At 45.1% G+C, this 27,365-nt stretch overlaps 1 protein-coding gene across 1 annotated transcript in view; it reads left to right on the forward strand.

Moving 5' to 3' along the window:
* DPH5 (diphthamide biosynthesis 5) overlaps positions 1 to 27,365 on the forward strand; it is a 44,307-nt gene that overhangs the window by 7,413 nt on the left and 9,529 nt on the right. The window contains exons 3-4 of the mRNA XM_083156927.1: positions 8,165 to 8,273; positions 26,418 to 26,538. Coding sequence (XP_083013053.1) covers positions 8,165 to 8,273; positions 26,418 to 26,538 — 230 coding nt within the window. The remainder of the gene's footprint in view (positions 1 to 8,164; positions 8,274 to 26,417; positions 26,539 to 27,365) is intronic.

Below are 27,365 nucleotides of genomic sequence, written 5' to 3' on the forward strand. Positions count from 1 at the left end.
GTTTATCGCTCTCCATTTTATAACCTTTTGAAGCTTGATACATCTGGCCCTGAGTATGGTCTTTTTAAGTGGGCAAATATTCGCCTGTGTATGCGACCAGTTCAGCCACACATCCACCACACTCCCATTACATGCCTATAACACAGATCATTTTTCTGTTTTCTAAATAGCCACCTCTTAAGACCCCCTTACACATGTCCAACTTATCTGAGGAACAAGTTGGACCTGATTGACTTGAGATTTATCCTATGTGAAGAAGGATTAATCTATTGGTTAGACCCAATGCGCACGGGAACATGCATTGGGTCCTACCGCATCAGGCACATCAGATTTTGTCAGACAGGCACATCAGATTTTGTCAGATAATTTGTCAGACTGGCACATCAGATTTTGTCAGATAATTTGGCCCAATCCATCTGAATTGGGTCAAATCTGACAAAATCTCACAATCGTAAGGGGGCCTTTAGGAACACCCACCACATTGCCAATACGTTTCTGATAATGTGCAGCTCTCTGCTTACACACAATGTCAAGCAAGCACCGAACATGTTTTTATGGATCTTAGTGTATGCACAGTAGCAAGAAAATCCTCTACATGAACATTGCATGTGAGTCAGGCCCAAAATGTGCGACAGTTTGTTACAAATTTAAATGAAATGTTATAATGCGTTACAGTACAGAAGTATAGCTTATTATAGAGCAAATCTGAGGTAAAAAAAAGAAAAACACATTGCTTCCTGCAATTCACCTATGCAGTATTTTAATATTTTGTGCTATTCTGGAAAAGGAGCACTACAGTCCTCCAGCCTTCAGAAGTCTATATCACAGGTTAAGTTTTAGCCAAATACTAAATAAGAAACACAGGGAACTATTTTGTACTCCCACTGACCTAGCATGAGTCCATTGCTCTTTTATGAGAACTGCACAGCTAGCAGAATTCCATTTCACTGTACAGTACATGCAAGTTCCAGATCATCTAGAGATATGCAGGGACGTGCAGTCAGGGGAGGCAGAGCCTCACCTGTCATAAATCACAAAAAATAAATGAATACAAAGATGATATTTATAACACATATACTGTGTTATAAATATCTTCTTCATATTTTTTTTAATATAATTTCTGGTGTGAGAGGCAGCGGGAGCTGTGCCTCCCACTGACAGTTGTGGGCACCAGAAGAGGCTGAAAAGCCCATTAAAAATCAACAGGGAAGCGGCACCTACACATCTGCATCAGTGACAGGGACGTGCCTTCAACCCACATCAAAGCACGCCCCTGTCACTGAGACAGCTGTGATCTTCCGGTCGGGGCCGGGGATGGTCGCACACATGCAAGCTCCCATCCACCGGAGCTTACATCACCGGCCCCCAGAGAAACGGCACCCCGTGGAGATGCAGACGGGGGAGGACGGAGGGGGAGATGGAAGGGAGGACCTGGCGGCAGCTACCGGCTTCTGACGGCACGGTGACCACCCACCCGGCCGGGACGAGCGCACCGCCATGGCCCGGCATGAGGACCACCTCCGTGCAGGGGGGTACCTGGAGGAGCCGGAAGGGAATGCGGCACTGGACCTGGCCGCCGACGAAGACACCCGCGGCACAGAGCTCGGCCCCCGGGATGACACCGGAGGCTCAGGAGGGAGGACCTGGCGGCATGACCTCTGAGACGAGTGCAACCCCCCTCATCGGCGCCCGGCTGACCCACCAATAAAAAGTGACCAGGCCGCAGGCACCAGAAGTTGCAGGAGCTTTTTATGTCTCTGGCGTCGCCCCCCCCCCACCCCACCAGGGAGGAGGTATGACCAGGCCAGGGAGGGCCCAACTCCAGCCCTAGGCCCCACTGACTCCCTCAGGCCTCAGTGACTCTTTCTCCCCCCCCCCCCCCATGTTGGCTCTCCACGCTGGTTCTCCTACAGGAAGCTGGCGCCGCAAATGGCTGCCTAGGATCTGTGCACTCAGCCGTGCTGTGTTTCCCCTGTGTGATAACTGTACTGTCTCTGCTATAACTGCGGTATCTTTGCTCATGCTGTTACCACCCGGCTGCTGCAGCGACCTGATGGCTGCCTAGGCGCTGTGCAGCTTGGCGGGTATATGTTCTCTCTGTGATAGTGTACTGTCCCTGCTTATATTGTCACCTACCTGGCTGCTGCAGCGACCAGTGGTGCCGCTGATGGCTGCCTAGGTGCTGTGCAGCTTGGTGGGTATATGTTCTCTGTGTGATACTGTACTGTCCCTGCTTATATTGTCACCTACCTGGCTGCTGCAGCGACCAGTGGCGCCGCTGATGGCTGCCTAGGCGCTGTGCAGCTTGGCGGGTATATGTTCTCTGTGTGATACTGTACTGTCCCTGCTTATACAGCTATGCTACTCGGCGAGCATGTGTTGCCAGCATGAAATGTGTCAATGTAACCTATGTAATGCCTCCCCCTTCATCCCTGCTTGATGCTGCACTGTATATCCACAACAAATTCCGAGTGTGCGCAAGCACACCTGGCCAATAAAGTTGATTCTGATTCTGATAGGACAGCGGATCAATCTGTCACACACTGACAGACTGATCCACTGTCATAGTGTTCATTCTAGCACCCGCCATCCTTAAAGACCCATGCAGTTCCTCTTCCCTGCCTGGGGTGTCGCTGTCTGCTGTAATGTTTCTAGCACAGGTCTGGTTTGCATATCAGTGCTGATATACAAACCACACTGTGCTATAAGCACTACAGCAGACAGTGACACCCCATGCAGGGAAGAGGAACTACATGGGTTTTCAAAGATAGCGGGTGCTAGAATGAACACTATGTCACACGGGACAGGGACAGAGGCTGCTGGACCCACTAATGGCAGTCCAAGCTAGCCCAGGAGAGTGAGTTGCTGCTGGGGCAGAAGCAGCAGAGCCTGGACGCTCACCAATGCCCGCAGTGCTGGGAGCAGAGGACGGCCAGGGAACTCCAGGAGGAGCTGTGTTGCCTGCAGTGTCGCCGAGAGCAGGAGGAGCGGGTATGTAGGGGTGACCTGGTTCACCTCCCTCCTCCTCCTGCAGCCGCGGCTCTTATAACACTGGGCCTCTCTCCTCCAGCCACCGCAGCCAGCTCTCTTCATGCTCATGCTGCGGTGGCTGTATCGCTGGACCCCGCCAGGAGGCTTGGCTTCCCTCCCTCCTCCTGCCACTGCAGCCTGGGCCGGCTGTATCCCCTCCATCGGGTGGCACGGCTGACCTCCCTCCACAAATGCTGCTGGAGCCCAGGTAGCCTTCAAAAGTACTGTTTCAAAAGTAATGCTTCAGCCCTATGACCCCCCCACTGCCACTCTCTATCCCCCACTGTCATTCTCCCCCATCCCCAGCTGTCACTCTTCCTACTGTCACTCTCCCCCCTCCCCACTGTTTCTTCTCCCGGCTATCACTCTCCCCCATCCCCCCACTGCCACTCTCCCCCATTCCGTGCTGTCACTTTCCGAAATGTCACTCCTCCCACCCACCACTGTCACTCTCCCCGGTATCCATCCCCCACTATCACTCTCCCCAGTATAAATCCCCTCCCATCCCCCACTGTCACTCTCCCCCATCCCCCAATGTTACTTTCCTTTCTGCCACAGAAATAGCGCCTGCCTCACCTGACCCTAACCTCACCGCACATCACTGGAGATATGAATGTAGCAGAGATCCCCTTATTGTAGTAGATACTGCCTAATTCATACCTTTTTGTATAACTAAGATTTATTCAAAACATCTACAACTTTATAAATATCACAGTACTATCTGCAAATTGTTCTCGACAAATGATGTGCCAACTTCAGTATAATGGCTTCTAGAAAGCATACATGAGTATGTATGCCAACATGAATTAACTCTGCCTTTATTTTCTAACCAAAGCTTTAAGGCCCATACACTGTGGACGATTTGAGCTGAAAGCAGCTTAGTTTTGTCATTTGAGCTGAACGTCACCGAAGCCGTTCGTAAAGGGGACCTGCACATGCGCAAAATAGACCATGCGCAGTCCCACAAACATCGGAATGGGGACAAATTAGCCCCGTTCCGAGGGTTATTAGAATAACCACCCATTGTCTCAACTACTGCAAATTATTACACTCAGATTTTGTCAACATCTAAACAATGTCAGTGTTATTATGTGTGTGTGTGTGTGTGTGTATGTGTGTGTATATGTGTATATATATATATATATATATATATATATATATATATATATATATATATATATATCAGCCTATTGTCACAGCCTCTTTGCCCATGATGACACCTTGAAGTTACACCGCTGCGTATGATCTGTGCCTTGGTTTCTTGAGAAGCAGGGCTGGCTCATCAGAGTCCGTGTGTGACAGCAGCTCATTTGGGCTCCTCCCTCTCTGTGCAACAGATAACCATAAATATACTGCTTGGAAGTAAAGCAAAAAAAAAAGCAAGTAATTGTTCACCTTGGCAAATGTTGCACTGCAGTTGGGCAGATGTAGTACAGTATGTGCAGAAAGGAGTTAGATTTTAGAGAGGAGTGTCCAAACTGAAATCTAAATTGCAGTGTGAAAATAAAGCTTCCCAGCATTTGTAACTGCAAAAAATCCCAGTATTTACTCTGGATGAAACAAAAAAAACTTTTTATTTTTTTTATTTTTTTGCTTTACGTCTACATATTTACTGTGGTTGCTACAACCTTCCCTTTTTTAATCTCTGTATCTAACATTGCACTCTGGTAGGAGTACCATACCCAAGTATGGGATTTTATTTTATGTTTAATCAAATGGAATATTTACAAAGATACTGCATTACCAGTGCCTATTGTTTTTGTTTGTTTTTATTGAAAAAAGTGTTTAAGGCCCCCATACATAGAGCCGACTTGTCCTAAGGACAAGTCGGACCCTATTCTCCTCCGAGCCGCCCGGCAGCTCCCCGGGAGGCTCACATACGATGAGGACTTTGATGTGCCATTTTTACATGTGATAAATCGCATGCGATTTATCACATGTAAAAAAAATATCAGGGAGCTGCAGGGCGGTGAGAAGCAGTGGGGGCGGGCGGCTGGGGAGGAAGCAGTGGGGCAGCAGCGCGTTACCAGGTCAGTGCTGGGAGGGGCGGCGGTGACCATCAGTCTCACTCTCCACTGTCCGTGTCCAGACTCCAGCGCTGTAGCGGGCAGCAGCCGCGGCTATTAGATCTTTAAATATGTCAAATGTCTGCCCGGCTAATGATTGGCTGAGATAGAGCACTCTCAGCCAATCAGCGGCCGCGGAGGGAGGCCACTGATTGGCTGAGAGTGCTCTATCTCGGCCAATCAAAAGCCGGGAGAGTCATTTGACATATTTTAAAGATCTAATAGCCGCGGCTGCTGCCTGCTACAGCGCTGGACACGGACAGTGGAGAGTGAGACTGATGGTCACCGCCGCCCGCCCCAGCACTGATCTGGTAACGCGCTGCTGCCCCGCTGCTTCCTCCCCAGCCGTCAGCCCCCACTGCTCCGTCCTCACTGCCCCGACTGATCTCACATCGTTTGTCCCGCCGGTCCGACCCCTGGGGCCTGGTCGATACGCACGGGACCGCGCATCGGACCCGACCCCATGTCACAAAGAACCGATTTAGTCCGATTTATCGGGCCGATTGATCGCAATCGGCCGAAATCGGTCCAAATCGGCTTGATGTATGCCCACCTTTACACAAAACACAATAACAAATGCATAATATCTCATAACATGGCAACATACAACATGTGGTACTCTTTACCTAGCACGGCGCCCACGATTTTGATCGTGGGCATCGCAGGTATAAAAAATCGCGGGCATTGAATGCACTAAAAATCGGGTGTGACGCGACCGGAGCGATGCCCGCGATTTCCCATTAGGGAACAATGTTAAATTTCTCAATTGACCTGATTTTACTGTTCAATGCCTCCATTGACCCAATTTTTCAATAGGAAACAATGTTAAATGGCCCACAGAGGCCAAATAGCCACCCTGAAGTGTGAAATGGCCCCCACAATTGTTAACGCCACCCCACGATCAACGTGAACCCGAAGCGTGGCGAGCGCTGCGAGCCCGCGAGGGGCGGCGGTTACGCGTCCTACGACCTTTTCATACCCCCACTATCCACGTTGGCGTGGAGTTGAGAATAGAATAGTGTGGCGAGCGCAGCGAGCCACCGAGCCCGAAGCGTGGCGAGCCACCGAGCCCGAAGCGTTGCGAGCGGACGCGGATACCTTCACAGGTAAACGCGGGCTTCACAGGTTCCGCGTCCCCTCGCGGGGCTCGCTGCGCTCGCCACGCTTCGGGCTCGGTGGCTCGCTGCGCTCGCCACACTATTCTATTCTCAACTCCACGCCGACGTGGATAGCGGGGGTATGAAAAGGTCGTAGGACGCGTACCGCCGCCCCTCGCGGGCGCGCTGCGCTCGCCACGCTTCGGGTTCACGTTGATCGTGGGGTGGCGTTAACAATTGTGGGGGCCAATTCACACTTTAGGGTGCCTATTTGGCCTCTGTGGGCCATTTAACATTGTTTCCTATGGAAAAATCGGGTCAATTGAGGCATTTAACATTGTTCCCTATGGGAAATCGCGGGCATCGCGTCGGTCGCGTCGCACCCGATTTTTTTAGTGCATTCAATGCCTGTGATGGCCGCGATGGGCGCCGTGCTAGGTAAAGAGTACCCAACATGTATTAAAAGCATATCTAGTATTACATTTTAAATGATGTAATACAGTATATAGAATACAAATTATATAGCATAGTATTAAAAAAGGAAAGGGAAGTGAATCACATAAAACCTTACACATATAGAAAGAGTGCGGAGAGGATGTAAGGAAAGACAGAGGGATAGGAAGAAGGGAATAGGAATTCAGTTGTAAAAGACCAAACTTTTAACCCAATTCAGAGTAGGACAGTGTGGCTGCCATCCACACTGTATGAAATTTTGTAAGACAATATACAGCAATACATTATTACATACTACATGTAAAATACTTTGCTTTGTCATTGGGCTCATCCTATCTGACGTGTAGAACATCAAAAACAGCTTGCGGGTACACACTTGTGTGCGATACATTATATACAGTACCACCTAGTCATTGATTCAATAATGATCATTAAAAGTTATGTTATCAGCTTTGTGTGGAGTGCTGTTCGAGAGAGTATTTTATAAACATAATTATAGTTATTTTTTTATAAAGGTTTCATAATTATTTTTAGGTACTTGTTTCCTAGTAGGGTGCCCACTAAGCTATTTGCTTAGTGGGCTATTCTGCATAGTAAAATCGCATTGCATGGCTTTTTGTGCCTTGCGATGTGTGCGATGCGATCTCAGTAGTTAATTTATTCACTGCACCCTGAGTGAAATCGCATCGCAGATGAGATCAGATGAGATGAGATCAGATCAGATCTCAGTAGTTCATATTGTAAAACACCTAAAACAGCACCACTCTCCACGTCACCCCGAAGCGCGGCAAGCGCAGCGGAACGCATCCTCTGACCTTTTCATACCCCCACTAGCCACGTCGGCGTGGAGTTGATTTTATATAGTGTGGCGAGCACAGCTAGCCACCGAGCCCGAAGCGTAGCGAGCGTACGCACATTACTTTACATGTATTCCGCGTCCCCTCTCGGGGCTCGCCACGCTTCGGGCTCGGTGGCTCGCCACGCTATATAAAATCAACTCCACACCGATGTGGATAGTGGGGGTATGAAAAGGTCGGAGGATGCGTTCCGCCGCCTCTCGTGGGGCTCGCCACGCTTCGGGGTGACATGGAGAGTGGTGCTGTTTTAGGTGTTTTACCATATGAACTACTGAGATCTCATCTCACACCACAAAAAAGGGCCATGCGATGCGATTTCACTCAGGGTGCAGTGAATAAATTAACGACTGAGTGTACGTCGAAACCTGGGCGCCCTGCTAGGAAACAAGTACCTATTTTTATTTGTTATAATATGCAATAAGTGGAAATAGATTTTATGGAACAGATCCACAAATTTGGAATCTACAGTATGTTTAAAAAAAGAAAGACTACTAATACTCTTTCTAGGTACTGTATTGCTAGTGTATATATTTTTGCTGGAGTCCTGTTTTTGGTACTTTTTATACAACTTTATAGCATGATTTTGTGACCTGCTTAATATGATGTACAGTATGCGTATTTGCGTTACGTGTTTGCTACAGTTTAATCAATTTCTCTGCAGAGCTACAACACACAGTGACCTGGTGCTGCGGGCTGCCAAATCAGGGATTCCTCACCGCGTCATTCACAATGCCTCTATTCTGAGTGCTATTGGCTGCTGTGGCTTGCAGGTAAGCATGCATACTTCAATAACTTCAATTTTTATCCAAGTCTCACATGGGTTTATATAGTCTGCATAACACTGCTGATCTAATACATGGTGCTGTAATGTTCTTCTGCACCAGTTCCATCTAGTATTAGTAAACAAGTGGGTATGACCAAATTCTCCATGCAGTTCCTAAGGTAAAAATAAAAGGCCAGAAGCCGCACATGTGTAGCATCTTTCTGTAGCATCTTTCTGTATAGATAATTATTTAATAAAACTCTTGCTATGGGTAAATAACAGAAGACTCAAAACTGCTGGTCAACTAATGCTGCTCCACGGTCATCTATGGCGTCTCTGGTCCAAATTGGAGGGACGTCACTAGTTACACAGGTGCTTTTCCATTCAGGCAGGAGAATACAGAATGCTTTATAGAAGGTAATCTTACATGTTACGTTACTGGAATGTCATCAGGGTTGTAGACTCTTGGATGACTAGTTGTATAGGTTAACAGATTAGCATACTGTAGTTAAGGTTATTTCTGCACTGTGTGGATTATATGCCAGTAAACAAGATGGCCGTACTGTAATAAAACAGATCAAATAATAAAGAACTGTTTGAGTGCCAACATTACTGTGAGAGATCCTCAAAATATCCGCTAAAAATGCCAGTTTCGCTCACAGCGACTGGTTATTTTTGGGGATACTTAATTAACCCCTTCCTGACAGAGCCAGTTTTTGCGTTCCTGACAGAGCCCTTTTTTTCAAATCTGACATGTCTCACTTAAGTGGGGATAACTTTTTTTTGCTTTTACTTATCCCAGTGATTTTGAGATTGTTTTTTCGTGACACATTGTACTTCAAATTAGTGGTAAATTTGGGTCGATACAGTCTGTGTTTTTTTGTGAAAAATACCAAAATGTCGTAAAAAAATGGAAAATTTAGCAATTTGCAAAATGTTAAATTTTCTGCTTGTGAGACAAATAATCATACCACTCAAAATAGTTAATAACTAACATAGACCATATGTCTACTTTATGTTTCCATCATTATTTCAACTTCCTTTTAATTTTTTTGGACACTAGGAGGCTTACAATATGAATAGCAAATTCTCAAATTTTCAAGAAAATTTCAAACACTGATTTTTTTAGGGACCAGTTCAGTTCTGATGTGACTTTGAGGGACTTGTATGTGAGACACCCCCATAAATGATACCATTTCAAAAACTGCACCCCTCACAGTATTCAAAACAGCATTTTGGAAGTTTGTTAACCCTTTAGGTGTTTCACAGGAATTAAAACAAAGTTTAGGTGAAATTTCAAAATTTCATTTTTTTTGCAGATTTTCAATTTTAATACATTTTTCTAAGGAACACAGTACATTTTACTAGAGAAATGTGACTAAAAATTGATTCCCCCAATTCTTTTGTTTTCATAAATATCCTATATGTGGCCCTAGTGTGCACGTTGACCAAACCACAGGCTTCATAATAGAAGGAGCACCTACTTGATTTTGGAGCCTCCTTTTTATGAGATTATTTTTTAGGCACCATGTAGGTTTCTAGGCACCATAAGATGCTAAAATTTAGGAACCCCCCCACAAGTGACCCCATTTTGCAAACTACACCCCTCAGGGAATTCATCTAGGGGTATAGTGTACATTTCAAACCCCCAGGGGTTTCACCAATTTTGATACAACTGGGCAGTGAAAATGAAAAATTACATTTTTTTACACAAAAATGCAGTTCTGGCTCAAAATTTTTCATTTTCAGAAGGTATGAAGGAGACAAAGCACCCCAAAATCTGTGCCCCAATTTCTCCCGAGTACGGCAATGCCTCACATGTGACCAAAAAATACCATTTGGGTGCATGGCAGGACTCAGAAGGGAAGGAGTGATTTTTGGATTTTGCAGCTCAGATTCTGGTGGAATTTTGGTGGGTGCTATGTCGCATTAGCAAGACCCCCCAAGCACCAATACAGTGGAACCCCCCCACAAGTGACCCCATTTTGCAAACTACACCCCTCAGGGAATTGATCTAGGGGTATAGTGTACATTTCAAACCCCCAGGGGTTTCACCAATTTTGATACAACTGGGCAGTGAAAATGAAAAATTACATTTTTTTACACAAAAATGCAGTTCTGGCTCAAAATTTTTCATTTTCAGAAGGTGTGAAGGAGAAAAAGCACCCCAAAATCTGTGCCCCAATTTCTCCCGAGTACGGCAATGCCTCACATGTGACCAAAAAATACCAGTTGGGTGCATGGCAGGACTCAGAAGGGAAGGAGTGATTTTTGGATTTTGCAGCACAGATTTTGGTGGAATGAATGGTGGGTGCTATGTTGCACCAATACAGTGGAACCCCCCCACAAGTCACCCCATTTTGCAAAGTACACCCCTCAGGGAATTTATCTAGGGGTATAGTGTACATTTCAAACCCCCAGGGGTTTCACCAATTTTGATACAAGTGGGCAGTGAAAATGAAAAATTACATTTTTTTACACAAAAATGCAGTTCTGGCTCAAAATTTTTCATTTTCAGAAGGTATGAAGGAGAAAAAGCACCCCAAAATCTGTGCCCCAATTTCTCCCGAGTACGGCAATGCCTCACATGTGACCAAAAAATACCAGTTGGGTGCATGGCAGGACTCAGAAGGGAAGGAGTGATTTTTGGATTTTGCGGCTCAGATTCTGGTGGAATTTTGGTGGGTGCTATGTCGCATTAGCAAGACCCCCCAAGCACCAATACAGTGGAACCCCCCCACAAGTGACCCCATTTTGCAAACTACACCCCTCAGGGAATTCATCTAGGGGTATAGTGTACATTTCAAACCCCCAGGGGTTTCACCAATTTTGATACAAGTGGGCAGTGAAAATGAAAAATTACATTTTTTTACACAAAAATGCAGTTCTGGTTCAAAATTTTTCATTTTCAGAAGGAATGAAGGAGACAAAGCACCCCAAAATCTGTGCCCCAATTTCTCCCGAGTACGGCAATGCCTCATGTGTGACCAAAAAGTGGCAGGACTCAGAAGGGAAGGAGTGATATTTGGATTTTGCAGCACAAATTCTGGTGGAATGATGGTGGGTGCTATGTCGCATTAGCAAGACCCCCAAAGCACCAATACAGTGGAACCCCCCCACAAGTGACCCCATTTTGCAAACTACACCCCTCAGGGAATTCATCTAGGGGTATAGTGTACATTTCAAACCCCCAGGGGTTTCACCAATTTTGATACAAGTGGGCAGTGAAAATGAAAAATTACATTTTTTTACACAAAAATGCAGTTCTGGCTCAAAATTTTTCATTTTCAGAAGGTATGAAGGAGAAAAAGCACCCCAAAATCTGTGCCCCAATTTCTCCCGAGTACGGCAATGCCTCACATGTGACCAAAAAATACCAGTTGGGTGCATGGCAGGACTCAGAAGGGAAGGAGTGATTTTTGGATTTTGCGGCTCAGATTCTGGTGGAATGAATGGTGGGTGCTATGTGGCATTAGCAAGACCCCCGAAGCACGGTGAAATTATGAACCTAATAATCCATAGATGTGTGGTATATTTTAAAACACTCCTTTATACATAGGCCGGGTTTGTCGGGGCAAGTGTCACACTGGAAAATAGTTTGCTTTCTTATTCCCTTTTTATAGCAAACTTTGCACCTTTTTTGTGTCCTGCCCTTTTTTCCAGTGGAGGGGATTTCATCAGGAAAATGCTGCCCTGGTACAATACGGGGGCCAGTACTAGAAGTACTGGGGCCCTCTGCCTGCTGGTTCCCAAATATTAGGCCCTTTATGACTTCCTCTTGAAAGTGCATAAATGTCCCCCTCTGGCCGGTAGATTGGAATAGCACGTAAGCGTTATACAGTGCCATCTGGATGATATACACGGCCAGCTTCTTGTACCAGATTTTTGTTTTCCGCAGGGCACTGTACGGCTTCAGTACCTGATCTGAAAGATCCACTCCGCCCATGTACCTATTGTAATCCAGGATACAATTAGGTTTTGAGGTGTGGGTACTGGTACCTCGTACAGGGACGGAGGTGGTACTGTCTCCGTGAATTGTTGTCAGTATAAGGACATCCCTCTTGTCCTTATATTTGACCAACAACATATTTTCGGTGCATATTCCCCTGCTTTCACCCCTTCTCATTACTTGGGCAATGTGCGTTTTTGGGAGGCCTCTTTGGTTCTTGCGCACAGTACCGCAAGCTGCTGTACCTCTTGAACCAAGGGCCTTAAACAGGGGGATGCTGGTGTAAAAGTTATCCACATAGAGGTGATAACCTTTATCCAGGAAGGGGTGCACTAAATCCCAGACAATTTTTCCACTAACACCTACGAGGGAGGGGGGGCATTCTGGCGGTTCAATTCTTGAATCCTTCCCTTCATATACCCTAAACCTGTGAGTGTACCCTGAGGTGCTTTCACACAGCTTATACATTTTTATGCCATACCTTGCCCTCTTACTGGGAAGGTACTGGCGGAATTTAACCCTTCCTTTAAAATGTATAAGGGACTCGTCTATGCAAATGAATTTATCTGGGATGTACTGTACATGTCTTCAAATTTGGCACTGAAATGATCAATGACCGGCCTGACTTTGAATAGCCGGTCAAAGGTGGGATCATCTCTGGGTGGGCACTGTGCATTATCGTTGTAATGCAAAAATTTAAGGATCGTCTCAAATCGAGCCCGGGGCATGGCCATACGGTAAAATGGGGTGCTGTACAGAACATCTGTACTCCAATATTGCCTAATTTCTGGCTTTTTTACTATGCCCATATGAAACACCAGACCCCAAAACGTCATCATCTCTACTGCATCTACAGGGGTCCACCTAGCAAATGATGACGTGGGGTTTTGAGCAATAAACTGCTGGGCATATAAATTAGTTTGGTCCACCATTAAATTTATAAAATCATCAGAGAAAAATAATTTGAAAAAGTCAATTTCTCTGAGACCTGTGGAATCAAATTGGATTCCTGGCATGGCCAAAAACTCAGGAACCTGGGGCTCAAAATTGTCTGGTGGTGGGGTCCATACGAGATCAATTATTGGGGGGGGGGTCTCAGCTGCTCTACGGGGGCGTCTTTGAGGGGGTCCCTCATCACCAGAGGAGGAAGAGGAGCTTAAGGCGAATCCTTCAAATTCCCCGCTTGCATCACTGGCTGTGTCAGAGTCAGAAGCAAGCATGGCATATGCCTCCTCCGCTGAATACATTCTTCTGGATGACTGGGATGACATTTGGGATGACATTTGGGATGCCATTTTTATTTTTGTGTTACTGGTAGTGAAATGTTTTCAACACGTGTATAGTGTAGGGGGGGGGTACAAACTTTATTTCAACCCGGGGGGTATGTAGTGTGTAGTGTGTATGTAGTGCAGAAAAAAAAAATACTTTATACAAAAAAAAAAAATTGAAGGGGTTAAAAAAAAAAAAAATTGAAGGGGTTAAAAAAAAAATTGAAGGGGTTAAAAAAAAAAAAAAAAAAAAAAGGTCCTGCGCCAAAAATTGAGCACAGATGTTGGTCAGTAACGTCCGTCACTGAACAGCGCTCAAAGGCAACAGGAATTTGATCCAAAAAAAAATAGATCAACCCTGTGCCGAAAAAGATGATCAGTGATGTACGTCACTGATCAGCGCACAGCGGCCACAGGACACCCACAAAATCACAGTGTGTGTAAAAAAAAAATTAAAAAAAGACCCCACAGCACACACAAAAAAAAAAAAGGTGATCAGTGATGCGACACTGATTACCAGTGAGGGGCAGCAGGTGCACAACCTTTGGTGCAACTGACAGTGCAACTGGCAGGTATATATAAAAAAAAAAAACCTCTGCACCCCCAAAAAGTTGCTGATCACCTCAGATATAGTGATCAGCACAAAAGGCGGGGGCAGCAGACACAAAATTTAGCACTCTCTATCACTCTCTGTCACTATCTCTCTCTATCTCTCACTATCTAACACTCTATGACACTGCAGCAGCAGCAGTGACAGGTATATATATATATAAAAAAAAACCTGCGCCCCCAAAAAGTTGCTGATCAGTTAATTTATACTGATCAGCACAAAAGGGGGGGCAGCAGTCAGTTATATAAAAAATATATAGCACAATCTGTCACTATCTCTATCTCTCTCTCTATCTCTCTCTATCTCTCTATCTATAACTATCACACTGCAGCAGCACAAAATATAGCACTCTCTGTCACTAGGCCTCTCTATCTCTCTCTATCTCTCTCTCTCTGTCTCTCTCTATCTCTCTCTATATCTCTCTATCTCTCTCTATCTCTCTCTATCTCTCTATAACTATATCACACTGCAGCAGCACAAAATATAGCACTCTCTGACACTATCTCTCTCTATCTCTCTCTATCTAACGCTATTACACTGCAGCAGCACAAGTTCACAACACAGGAAGTCACAAGTAACAGGATCCAGGAAGCATCCAGCACACTACAAGCAGTGATGAAGCAGTGATCAGGCAAGGTATTTGCAAGGATCAGGTAAGTATTTGGCAAGGTTCTGGTCAGTATATCGCGGCAGCTAGGCACGGTGACCGCACTGCACGCAATTCCAGACCGGAATGGCGTCTGCAGTGCAGTCACCGTTAGTTTAAATCCCCCTCCTTGGCTGTGATTGGTCTGTCGGTCCGACGAACCAATCACGGCCTTTGGGGGCGGGCGGGGTGAGGTGGGGTGACACCAGTGTCACCCTTACACCCCGCGGTGATTGGTGCTGTACTTTACAGCACCAATCACCTCTGATCGCGTGTCACCGGCGAACGTTATTCGCCGGTGACACAGAAAACGCTGTAATTGGCTGTTCACACTGAACAGCCAATCACAGCGATCGCCGACGGGGGGCGGCATCGCAGCCCCCCCTGGGCATGCACGGACATGTCTGCTGTCAGGGACAGCAGACATGTTGAAACTGTCACCGCGTCTATAGACGCGGTGACAGTTACAAGCCATGACGTACATTTACGCCATGTGTCGGGAAGTACTTCCCGACCATGACGTAAATGTACGTCAATTGTCGGGAAGGGGTTAAACTTCAATGAATTGACTTGGCTGTATTTGTATTCATTTGTAATAAAATAACAGTAGCTGTGAGCGGCGCTGGCATTTTTAGCGGATATTTTTAGGATCTCACATCTCACAGCAACGTTGGCACTCAAAGGGTTAAACATAAAAATGGGGGGGGGTTTTACTAGATATTTTGTTTTATCATAGTCTACCAATGCCCTTTTCCTCCGCCTTCATCACATGTAGGGGAAAAGTTCTGAGAGCATTTTCAAAATCACCAATATTAGCGTTCCCACTAGGCTGTTTGAGCAGGGTGCTGCGCCCTGCCTGGTTTTAAAATGACAGAATGTGCTCTGCCCTTATTCTGGTACCCCCCTGAAAGACCCGGCCCTCTTCTGTCCCATCATCAGGCTGCACATGGCATCTATTCACGGTGAGGGGAGAGCTTGGGGGCAGCTTGGCATGTCCACAAGTGCTGGGCACACCCCCAAAAGTAATGAGAAGGGGTTTGTTATGAGTTGACGCTCTCTTCCCAAGCAGCCGCACCTCCTTTTGGGCTCTGCGCATGCCAGTGCCCTGCCCGCAGATTACCCTAACATGACTGCGAAAAAGAGAAGCAAGAAAAACAAAATGTAAAAGCGTGAAGTAATGAAAAAATGCATATGATTTAAAACCAGTATGCATCATACCAAAATCGTGGTAACCACCTTGGGTTGTATGTAAAATGAATGAGGGTTCTGTAAAGTTTAACTCTGTAACAAATGTATAGTTATCCCTTCTTGTGGGCACCACTGCATAAGGTTAGCTACAAAAAGACCATTATCATTTTCTTATGAAGACAGGTTGATAATAGTAGAGTTAAGGTGCCCACAGACGCTACATTTGTACTGTGCTATGCGTTTTTGACTGTACAATGGTTCTATACAATTTTTCTTCCAGCTTGCTATGAGATGTGCACTTGGATGCATGTGATGAACCCATGTTTGTAATGTTAAATTTCAGATGTAGTCTAAAAAGTATGTGCAGCACGTACTTTTTTAGACATACAATATCGGGCTCCCGGGAACATAAACACCATCCAATAATTGTACATAAGATGCAATTTGTGCTTAAAAAGTACAAAATGCATTCGATAATTGATGCGTCTGTGGGCACCTTTAGAAGCCATCCTCATTTGTTTTGTTCCCATCTACTAAAAGCAGTCAATCCAGCATTGAGTAAGACCCAAGCAAATCACTTTATTTTGGTGGAGAGCAAATGTTGTGCTGTAAATCCATTGTACAGAGCCCAAGGTGACATGTACAGGGGCTATTGATACATGATCCTAGGGTCTTCTAGAGCAGTGGTTCTCAACCTCGGTCGTCAAGTACCCCCAACAGTGCACATTTTCCAGGTCACTCCGCAGGTACACAGGTGCACTCATTATTCACTTACACATTTTAAAAGATCACAGGTGGGGCTAATTATATCACCTGTGATTCTGCGTGGAGACCTGAAAAACATGAACTGATGAGGGTACTTGAGGACCGAGGTTGAGAACCACTGTTCTAGAGTTTGTAACATGGAACTATGGAAAGGTGTTACTTTTTCATATTCCTAGGCTGGCTAGAAAGCAGATCTTTGGTGCCATGATTGGTAGGCATTTGTAAAGTGATCTACTCTGTTTATCCTGCCCCTGTCTAGTTAAAACAATGAACCCAGCTCTGATCCACCTACGATCTGGTTACTTTTATTATTTCTGATGCCATGCGTCAGGTGTTGATTAAGCCGTGCTAGCATGCCCAGGCCAGCTGTCTTTCGATTGAAAGATGTTAGAGGACAGACTGCTCCCTTTATTAGTGGCCCTCAAGGTTACTAAATCCTTTTACCATTTTAACTCCATTGTAAACATAGTAATTCTTAGTGAGTGTAAGGACAAGGGAAGCACCAAATAAATAGCCATAAATTAGTTTTTCTAAAATAAGCAGAGAAGGAAGCAAAGCGGCAGGATACCAAAGAGCATCTGAAAAAAACTCTAGTTAATGGACAAGAGCAGCACAGTAGGCGACATGATATAAGCTTGCATGCAAGTGTCCCTCAGAATGAAAAGGTGTTTCCTGTTGATAGAAGAGATTTTAACTTCCAGACCCTTGCCATCAGAGACCTAAGAAAAGTACATTGGAACTGTTCTGTAAGGAAGAGGACAGCATAAGGTTAACCCTTTGAGTGCCAAGGTTGCTGTAAGTACACATGATGCAATCGTCCGGCGGCCAATGCTTGCAACGGCTGGCAGGGAGAGGGGGGATCGAATCGCTGTCAAGTGTGGAAAAACACGTTGCGATTTGCGCTAGCTTGCTATCAATTTTGACTACATAGTCCACTCAATAGTCCAAATTGTGCCTTGTGTCCACAACTTAAGTAAAAAGGAGTAGGGGAATTTGCGCTAATAAAAAGTGCAGTCTCTATGACAGATGGACGGTTGCCAGGAATAGCACTTGGGTGTCTCCAAAATCTAATGGATGCTGGCCATCAACATGAATTCAACGGTAATACTTGTGGAACCTGTGAAGTCTAGGATATGCTGAAGCGACTCCTAATAAAATGATCACAATGTGTCACTATTCAACCATAGACAGGAAGGCCCAGTTTGTATAGAAGATGCATACCAACTAGGAGCCTTTAGGAACTACCCCCACTGCATCTTTGTTTGGCCAGATTCTATCAGATATACTCTTTGACCTCCACATAGAGTAGTCTACATGTGTCAATTGCTAGATAAACACAAAGCTGTTATCCAGCCCCGCTATAATTTATTATGTGTTAACAAGACATTCATTCATCCATCCATCCATCCATCCTTTCTCTTGGTTCTCATAAACCTTAGTCCAAATACATAGGGTGAAAGCTTTTTATTACACAAAGATAACTTAGAAATCATATATTCAAAATATATAACATAAAGTTGAACTAGTATGATATAAAACATTACTAATTCAGTCTCAGAAGGGAGTTTGTATTATAAAACCAGTAATATGATGTCAAATTCAGTACTAAGCCCTACATTCAGTGGCGTTCTAGGAATGTTGTCATGCGGTATGGACTGCGTGGGGAAAAGGGGGCGTAGCCTCATGTTCACAATGCCATGCTCCCTGGTGTATTTTGGGGTCATAAACTTGTTAGGTCCCCATTCTCCTCATGTAGGGGGCTTGCCTAACACTCTAGTAGGTCAGAATACAGATGTGAGCATCCTGTTGGAGGGAATAGCAATCCCCCCCCCCCAACCCTCCATCCCCACAGTGCCTAACTCCAACCCCCCCTCCTCCACAGCCTAGCCCTACCCACTAGTGCCTAACCCTTCCTCCCTGAAGCCTAACCCCAACCCCTCTCCTCCACAACCTAACCCTACCCACTAGTGCCTAACCCTTCCTCCCTGTAGCCTAACCCCAACCCCCCTCCTCCACAGCCTAACCTTACCCACTAGTGCCTAACACCCCCCTCCACACAGTATAAATCAAAGCCCACCCCCAGTGCCTAAACCTAAGAAGTTGGGATTGCAGTACCGCTTCCCTGGCAGTAGTTGGGATGCCAATTGTCAGTATTTTGACTGCCAGCATCCCATCCGCATCCCATACATCAGCGTGTGTGAGATTGCTTGGCAGAAATTATGTACAGTATGCCCCTGTGTGTCTGTATCAGTGTGTTAATAAGACATGGATGAAGGGATACATGCTTAGGGTTGCATCAGATTTCTGGGCTGTATATTATATTATTAGTAGGTATTATATGTTTTGGTACAGTATATGCATAACATTGCAGGAGTTTGATGCAGTATTGCATACAGCAGTGTCAGTAAGAGTTATTGCAGGAAGTAGTGTAGTTACGTCACAGTTATTATAGTCGCTGGAGAACATATATCTTTCGAAGAGATATTTGCCAGGGAAGTAGTAAGACTTGAAATGGTTAAATAGTAATGCATCAAAATGTACCATGATACTTGTATACCTTCACGGCTCCCATCGTATGTCATATGTAGTTATATGCATTTTTGATAAAAATCGCATGCCATCGCATCGCATGAGATGCGATGGCATGCGATTTTGATCACAAATGCATCTAAATGCATTTAAATTAGTAGCAAACGTGAAATGCACCCCAAATGTCATTTTTCACACTGTACCACCCCCACTATCAACGCCAACCCGAAGCGTGGCGAGCGCAGAGAGCCCGCGAGGGGCGTCGGTACGTGTCCTACGACCTTTTCATACCCCCACTATCCACGTCAGCGTGGAGTTGAGAATAGAAAGTGTGGCGAGCGCAGCGTGCCACCGAGCCCGAAGCGTGGCGAGGGGACGCGGATACCTTCACAGGTATCCGTGTCCCCTCGCGGGCTTCACAGGTATCCGTGTCCCCTCGCGGGGCTCGCCACACTTTCTATCCTCAACTCCACGCCGACGTGGATAGTGGGGGTATAAAAAGGTCGTAGGACACGTACCGCCGCCCCTCACAGGCTCGCTGCGCTCGCCACGCTTCGGGTTGGCGTTGATAGTGGGGGTGGTACAGTGTGAAAAATGACATTTGGGGTGCATTTTACATGATGTCAACAGGTCCATGATTTCAGTGAAAAATTACATCACATCGCATGTGAGCGATTTTTCCCTGTACGATGCCCATCGTGGGAGCCGTGATACTACACAAGTACCTGTACCATTATTAGATAGTTCTTGTAGAGCTAAATACAGTAGATATAAATGTAGGCTTTAGATAATATACTTGTATGAGTAGTAATTTTTGTATGGTTAAATAGATATGAATGCAAGCTTTAGATAATAAGTTACTGTAATACAGGGTGGCGATAACTAAACTTCCCTTATTCAGAGCCACCTGTAGCTTGAGCTAACAACCAAAATGTCAGTACATAAAGTATGACAGGGAGATTATTAAGGACATGGGATGCAGGATTCCACAGAAAAAGAATTAGTCACAAAGTTGGCTTTTATATAGTGTGTGTGTGTGTGTCTTGTGCGGGTGCAGAATCCTGAGTAAATTTGTATAAAACCCATGTATCCAAGACTGATATATGACAGGCAGCACACCTTAAGGAGAAAATGATCTTCAAATTTATTTGTCCAATATCAATTTGTTAATGGACTGATTTGCAAACAAGCTAGGAAAAACATGGTGGGACACTCCTATTCACCCATCCAAAAAGACAACTAGGAATGGCAGTCGACAAGCCCGTTTTGGCTAATGCAGCCTTAATCCTGTGTTCATGGGTCAGTCCAGTCCCACTGCCTTACTTCTGTATTTCTCCACTTGGCATTTTGGCGTTGGTGTGCATTCAGACTTGCCATACTATGCCATACTTGTTCCTTCCATTTCTCTCTGCAATCTTCCCTAATCTCTCACCTGTAAGATATGTTGTTCCTATTCACTCTGTACCCTACATCTCTCTTACATCTTCCCCCTCCTGTGCTAAAGGCAGGAAGCAGCTGTCTGTATGTTTGTCTGGCTGTTATTATTAGCGCGCTGCACTGTGTGTAGAGGGGTCATGGTACACTGTAAAAAGTGAGGAGACCGTAAATATACATAATTATTTATTATTATTATTATTATTAACAGTTTCTTATATATCGCACACATATTCCGCAGCACTTTACAGAGTATATGTGAACATTAACATCAGTCCCTGCCCCAGTGGAGCTTACAATCTATATTCCCTATCACATGTACATGCATACAGACATTCTAGGGTTAATTTTGGTTGTAAGCCAATTGACCTACCAGTATATTTTGGGGATTGTAGGAGGAAACCAGAATAAACCCATGCAAACACGGGGAGAATATACAAACTCTGCACAGTTAGGGCCATGGTGGGTATCAAATCCATATCCTCAGTGAGGCAGTAATGCTAACCATTACACTTTAAAATCTGTGTCCAGATCAACCACGATCCTGAGATAATCACTAATTGAAAAAAAGAATACACAGAAAGGCGCACCAGTAAATAAAAGTGAATATTTATAAGGTAAAACAAAAGCATATGCTCACATATATGGGGGTTATCTTTAAATGTCTTATCAGCTAACTTATGACCAGCGTCAGCTGCAATACGTCTCCCAGCATCTGCGGCCAGCGAACTGCAGTTCTCCGAACTTGGGTCAAGAAGATGTAACTTCACCTGGTGGTGGAATCGGAGGCGCTCGGTCTTTCTATCAAGGCTGTGTCACAGTGTAGCTGGAGGTGACATGGTGAAAGTCTTCAGTCAGCTTCAGCGAGTCAGGCCACCTCGAACGTGTTTCATCCAATGGTGGACTTCATCAGGGTGTGTGTGTGTGTGTGTGTGTGTGTGTATATATATATATATATATATATATATATATATATTATATATAGAGGGATGTGATCGTGGCACGCTCTGGACTAAACACAAAGGCAAGGTACACCAGGTACTGTGCAATGTTTCGGGGGTTTATTCCATCTTCAAGGCATAAGAACAACTGCCAAACATAGAAACACTCACCTAAATCACCTCCGTTCTGTCCTGCACGCCTCCTCCCGGGTGCTGGCATTCCTTCCTGGCTCCCCCGTCAGATATATGACAAAACCAATAGCCAATAGCAAGTTAAAAAAATGCGTGAGATGCAAACGTTTGCATCTCACACATTTTTGTAACTTGCACTTTTGGTTTTGTCATATATTTGTTGTAACTATATTGCGCTCTTGTTCTTTATAAAATTACCTCTACGCCTACGCGGATAGTGGGGGTATGAAAAGGTCGGGAGGACGCGTAACGCGGGGCTCGCTGCGCTCGCCACACTTCAGGCTGACGTGGATAGTGGGGGTGTTTCAGGAACACAAACCCCTGCCATATCATACATCTAAAACCGTAATGACGACATGTGTTAACTGGTGTTATCTGTATGTATGTGTTAACTGGTAACTGGATTTTAGTTAATAAAAAAACAACTTAACAAAGTACAATAATGTCAAAATTATCAAGAAGAAAGAAAAAAATGAAACGGTTATTCTTCTGATTCTGCATTGACAGAAACTGCAGCAAAAGTGGATGCAGTCGTGTCTACATCTGTGTCGTCTGCTTTGTCAGTCTGTGGGAGCATACGCTAGAAAGCGTTTTCTGCACCAACAGTCTTTCGCCAAATGAATTCCTGTAGGTAGGAGTCCAGATTCGGGCGCGCAGTGCCCCTTTGATGTTTGTTACGCCACTTACACGATCTCCAAAGGCGTTCAATGTTTTGGGTATGAACCCCAGTGTCCGGATCAACGTGCATGGTGGTACCCTGCCTGCTCCAGCTGCTTGGTGTTATATGCATGCCAGCAATCCGAGTATATAGTCGTCCCCGGTTCGATATATTTGTTGATGGCGGCCATCAGGGTGCTGGCGGCACGTCTTTCCACAGGTGTCACGAAGCACTCACCGGTGTCTCTGGAAATGCCTCCGAACAGCCACTGTAGAGGCAGCATGCGTCCCACATGACTTTTACTCTGTACAAAGTGGCTGTAGTCCACCTCAACTATTTTCCCTGGACCGCCAATCCCATTGTGGCTGTGACATTAGGTCCACGGTGCAGGCCTCCCGCATAAGGTTGTTATACTGCACAGTGTTTTTTCTTTTTTTAAATGGAGAGATGACGCTCACAAAATGTGATGCTGGTTAGCTCCTCCGCCCAGCAAAACACGAAGCGTATGAGCATCATGAACGTGAGATGGCATCCACGAAACCACTGTGCAGCCCGGACGCTAACCTTTTTGCCGCAGCTTCTTATGTGGCAGCGCCACATCCGATTCTTCACATTGAGTCGCATTGGATGGCCATTAGGACACGTCTTGGTCTCAGGGAGAAAGTGGTGAAGCTGTAAGAAATTCCCTGACTCCTCCTCCGTCTGCGGCAGGTTAAAAATGTTTAATTTGTCGGCAGCCATAACTAATACAATGTACTGCGTACTGCTGACTGACTACACTGGCCACGGGAACAGTACTATGGCTCAGACAGGGACGCTGGCTACGTTAAGCAGCCACGGGAACACTACGCTATGCTGATTCTGACAGGGACTCTTGCGGAAACACTACGCTATTTTTAACTACGCTGGCCACGGGAACACTACGCTCATTCTGACAGGAACGCTACGCTGACTACGTAACTGCCGCCGTGAAACTACACAAGTACCTAATAGAGTTCCATAAAACAAGTGTTGCTTCTAGATTGTGCGTAGGTCAGCACTTATTGTAATAGCTAATCAATCATTGGCTAGTTCTTTCTCCGTAACAATGTTTTTAAACTGTTTTTACTGACTAAAGTTTCATACAGTCCTAAATGTACACTTGCAAAAAGGGATATACTTCAGTTTTGCCTGCAGTGAAGTGATATAAGCTGTCACACTAGGGTCAAGATGAGCATATGTCCAGCACAGAGGTCAGCTTGGTGACGCCTGCAGCTTCTGTTGGTTTTCTTGGAAAGCAAAGCTGTCAATGACTTCACTGTTTCATTTCTTTTAGAATGATGGATAGTATTGCAGCAGCTAAAGTCTTTACAGTCAAGAATCGCTTTTCTTGAGTGGAATTTGCATGCTAGGGTGTAAATCTGAGAGCTGCTCCTGTTCCTTTTATTATCCTGGTCATCACCATTAAATAGCCACTGTAAGAGTCCTCTGACACACCATATGGGTTGATGGTCCTAGTTTACATTATCGAGGCCTTCATCTAGAACAACCACAATCCTTTTGCAGTTGTCAGGTTATTGGCGTCCTAGAGCTTACACAGAGGTATATGTATATGACGATTTAATATCTGTCATATGTACAAAGCCACCAGTATTCAGCAGCCCTGACCCATAGATTTCAAAGGGCAATAGTAATTAATGCTAAACCAAGCTGATTTTGCATTAATTATAGTTGCAGTTTGAACTCAATCAACCAACTGCCCCAATCATCAGTTGTTTTGGAAACCCAACATATACCTGTAATACATCTACGCAAGCTCTTTTGCAAATATATTTAAGTTATATTGGTACTCTTTACCTAGATGGGCGCCCGTCGCGGGCATCGCGGGTACATTTATGTATGGCCGCGACGCGACCGACGCGATGCCCGCGATTTCCCATTGAAACCAATGTTAAACATGGAAATCGTGTCGGTCGCGTCGCCGCCGGCTATAAATGTACCCGCGATGCCCGCGACGCGATGCTCACGATTTACCATAGGAATCAATGTTAAAACGCACGATGGACCCGATTTTACTATTAAATGGCTCAATCCACCCGATTTGGCCATAGGAATCAATGTTAAAACGCACGATGGACCCGATTTTACTATTAAATGGCTCAATCCACCCGATTTGGCCATAGGAATCAATGTTAAATAGGCCACAGAGCCCATTAACCCTTAAATGTCCCCCCAAATTTTTAACGCCACCCCACGATCCACGCCAACCCGAAGCGTGGCGAGCGGCGGCGGTACGCGTCCTCCGACCTTTTCATGCCCTACTATCCACTAGGGCGTGGTGTGAGAATATAATAGTGTGGCGAGCGCAGCGAGCCACCGAGCCCGAAGCGTGGCGAGCGGACGCGGATACCTTCACAGGTAGACGCGTCCCCTCGCGGGCTTCACAGGTGTCCGCCTCGCCACGGACACCTGTGAAGCCCGCGAGGGGACGCGCATAACTGTGAAGGTATCCGCGTCCCCTCGCGGGGCTCGCTGCGCTCGCCACGCTTCGGGCTCGGTGGCTCGCTGCGCTCGCCACACTATTATATTCTCACACCACGCCCTAGTGGATAGTAGGGCATGAAAAGGTCGCTGCGCTCGCCACGCTTCGGGTTGGCGTGGATCGTGGGGTGGCGTTAAAAATTTGGGGGGACATTTAAGGGTTAATTTGGCCTATTTGGCCCCAAATCGGGTCCATTGAGGCATTTAACAGTAAAATCGCGGTCAATCAGCCGTTTTAACATTGTTCCCTATGGGAAAATCGCGGTGATCGCGGGCATCGCGGCCATCCCGATTTACCCGCGATGCCCGCGATGACCGCGATCACCGCGATTTTTACCCCCGACGCCCGCGATTTCAATCGCTGGCGCCCAACTAAGTAAAGAGTACCGTTATATTATATGTATGTCTTCACTTGTATAATATTACTGTAGTGCTGGGGTGTATCTCCAAGTGGAATCGCATGGTCCCATGGGAGTGAATGCACTCTTGATTCAAAAATAACATTTATTGATTAAAAAAAGACTAAAATCACCAGTCAGTGTCTCAGTCATCAGTGGAGACGGAGGTTGGTGGAGGACACGAAATACGTGATCAAGCACCACCTATCTGAGCAGGGATGGCACAGATGACATCAGCTTATGCATTGCCCAACACGTCTAGCATAGAAAGCGGGTGACCATGGATGTGCATGTGTAGGCTCTTTGCATAAACTGGAACTCTTGAATTATAATGAAATTTCACAATGTATCTTTTGGAGTGCTTTATTGACATGTCGCTTCAATTTACTTTGGCCTTGGTATAGTATGCAGACATGGGGGGTATTCAACCCCTGCCGCTATGTCTGACAGGGGAAATGCTGGTGGACGCTTATTCAATGCTGGTTTTTTTCCGACAGCATTGAAGAGGCAGTTTGACAGAATGGGTTCATTTTGTCGAAAACAGACGTGGATTGTCAAAGTCATGGCCGGATCTCAACAATCCACGCCCCCCTTTTTCGCCGCTCAACAGGCTGAACATTGAATTCCGCCTGACGATAAACTGGCAAGTGGACCGACAACGGGGCAGGGTTCCCACTGTCGGAACGTTCTCACAGCCGGAACCCGGGATTGAATACCCTCCATAGAATGTGTGTTTTGGCCAACCTTATATCGGTTTAAAACAAATTTCTCTCTACTACTCTCTCTACTACTACCAATTAAATATACACAATGCACTAATTTCCTACAGTCATCCTGCGTTCCTATTGAATACAAGTATATGCAGACTGGTTTATCTTCATAGGAAGTAATGTCACCTATTCTGGTGAGCATTATTGTGTCACAACATTGACATCACCAAAGGTAAGGTTATGAAGTTGGTTGAACCGTGAACATGTGCATGTTCCTAAGCTAGGAAACATAAACATATACAAATATTTCCAAGTGGTCTCTGACTTTTACTTTATATTGCAGCTGTATAGCTTTGGGGAGACTGTTTCGATTGTCTTCTGGACAGACACGTGGAAGCCTGAGAGTTTCTATGACAAGATCAGACGGAACAGACTGAGTGGGATGCACACTCTCTGCCTATTAGGTGACCAATATATAGTACATAATCATTTTATTTGGTTGTTGCACTTGTTAGTAAGGTTGGACAAATCTCTAGTAGCCGGTAACCAATGCAGCTAAAAAGATAAAACTACAAAGTAATAACAACTTTCCCAGGGCCAGATTAAGGTCTGTGGGGGCCCTGGACAAAAAACTTGTGGGGCCCTATCAAGTGAAATATTTGCGGTTATAAAAAATAAAGTATGAATTCATCAATCGATGATGATTGTGTTCAATTCCTTAAAAAAAAAATTTTTTTAAACAAAAATGCAAATCCCACTTAACAAAATGTACCCTAATGTTCCAAATAGTTTGCATAATATAAAGAATAACACAATAAATGTGCATCAGCAATTATCTATTAATCCATTATAAGTATTTTCTTGGAATGCACCAATGAATCTTTAGTGCATTAATTGTAAGAGAATACAAGTAATGTATTAACAAAAACGGGAACAAAATGGGACATTTGTTAAATTTAAAGGACACATACATGAAAATGGACAAACATCATAAGATTACAAAAGGTAACTTCCAAAATATAAGTAGGTACAGTAAGTAAAGTTAGAAAATGACAGCATCATTAATTCCCTCTTACTGGGGATTAAAAAAAAAAGAGGATGAGTTCTACAAGAAACTGTCTCTCCAGCTTACTCATGGCTACATAAGTGGTCATCATTGCATATAGCGCCTGCAGTAAAGAACTTCATATTAGTGGGTTCAAGGGCTAAGGGCAGACTTACTGGCCATCTGTGCTCAGTCTTTCTGTGACAGATTGATCTTTACTGTGACAATGGTGTATGGTTTGCTAAT

This window comes from Crinia signifera, chromosome 8 (assembly GCF_055691185.1).
Source record: "Crinia signifera chromosome 8, ASM5569118v1, whole genome shotgun sequence".
Lineage (NCBI taxonomy): Eukaryota > Metazoa > Chordata > Amphibia > Anura > Myobatrachidae > Crinia > Crinia signifera.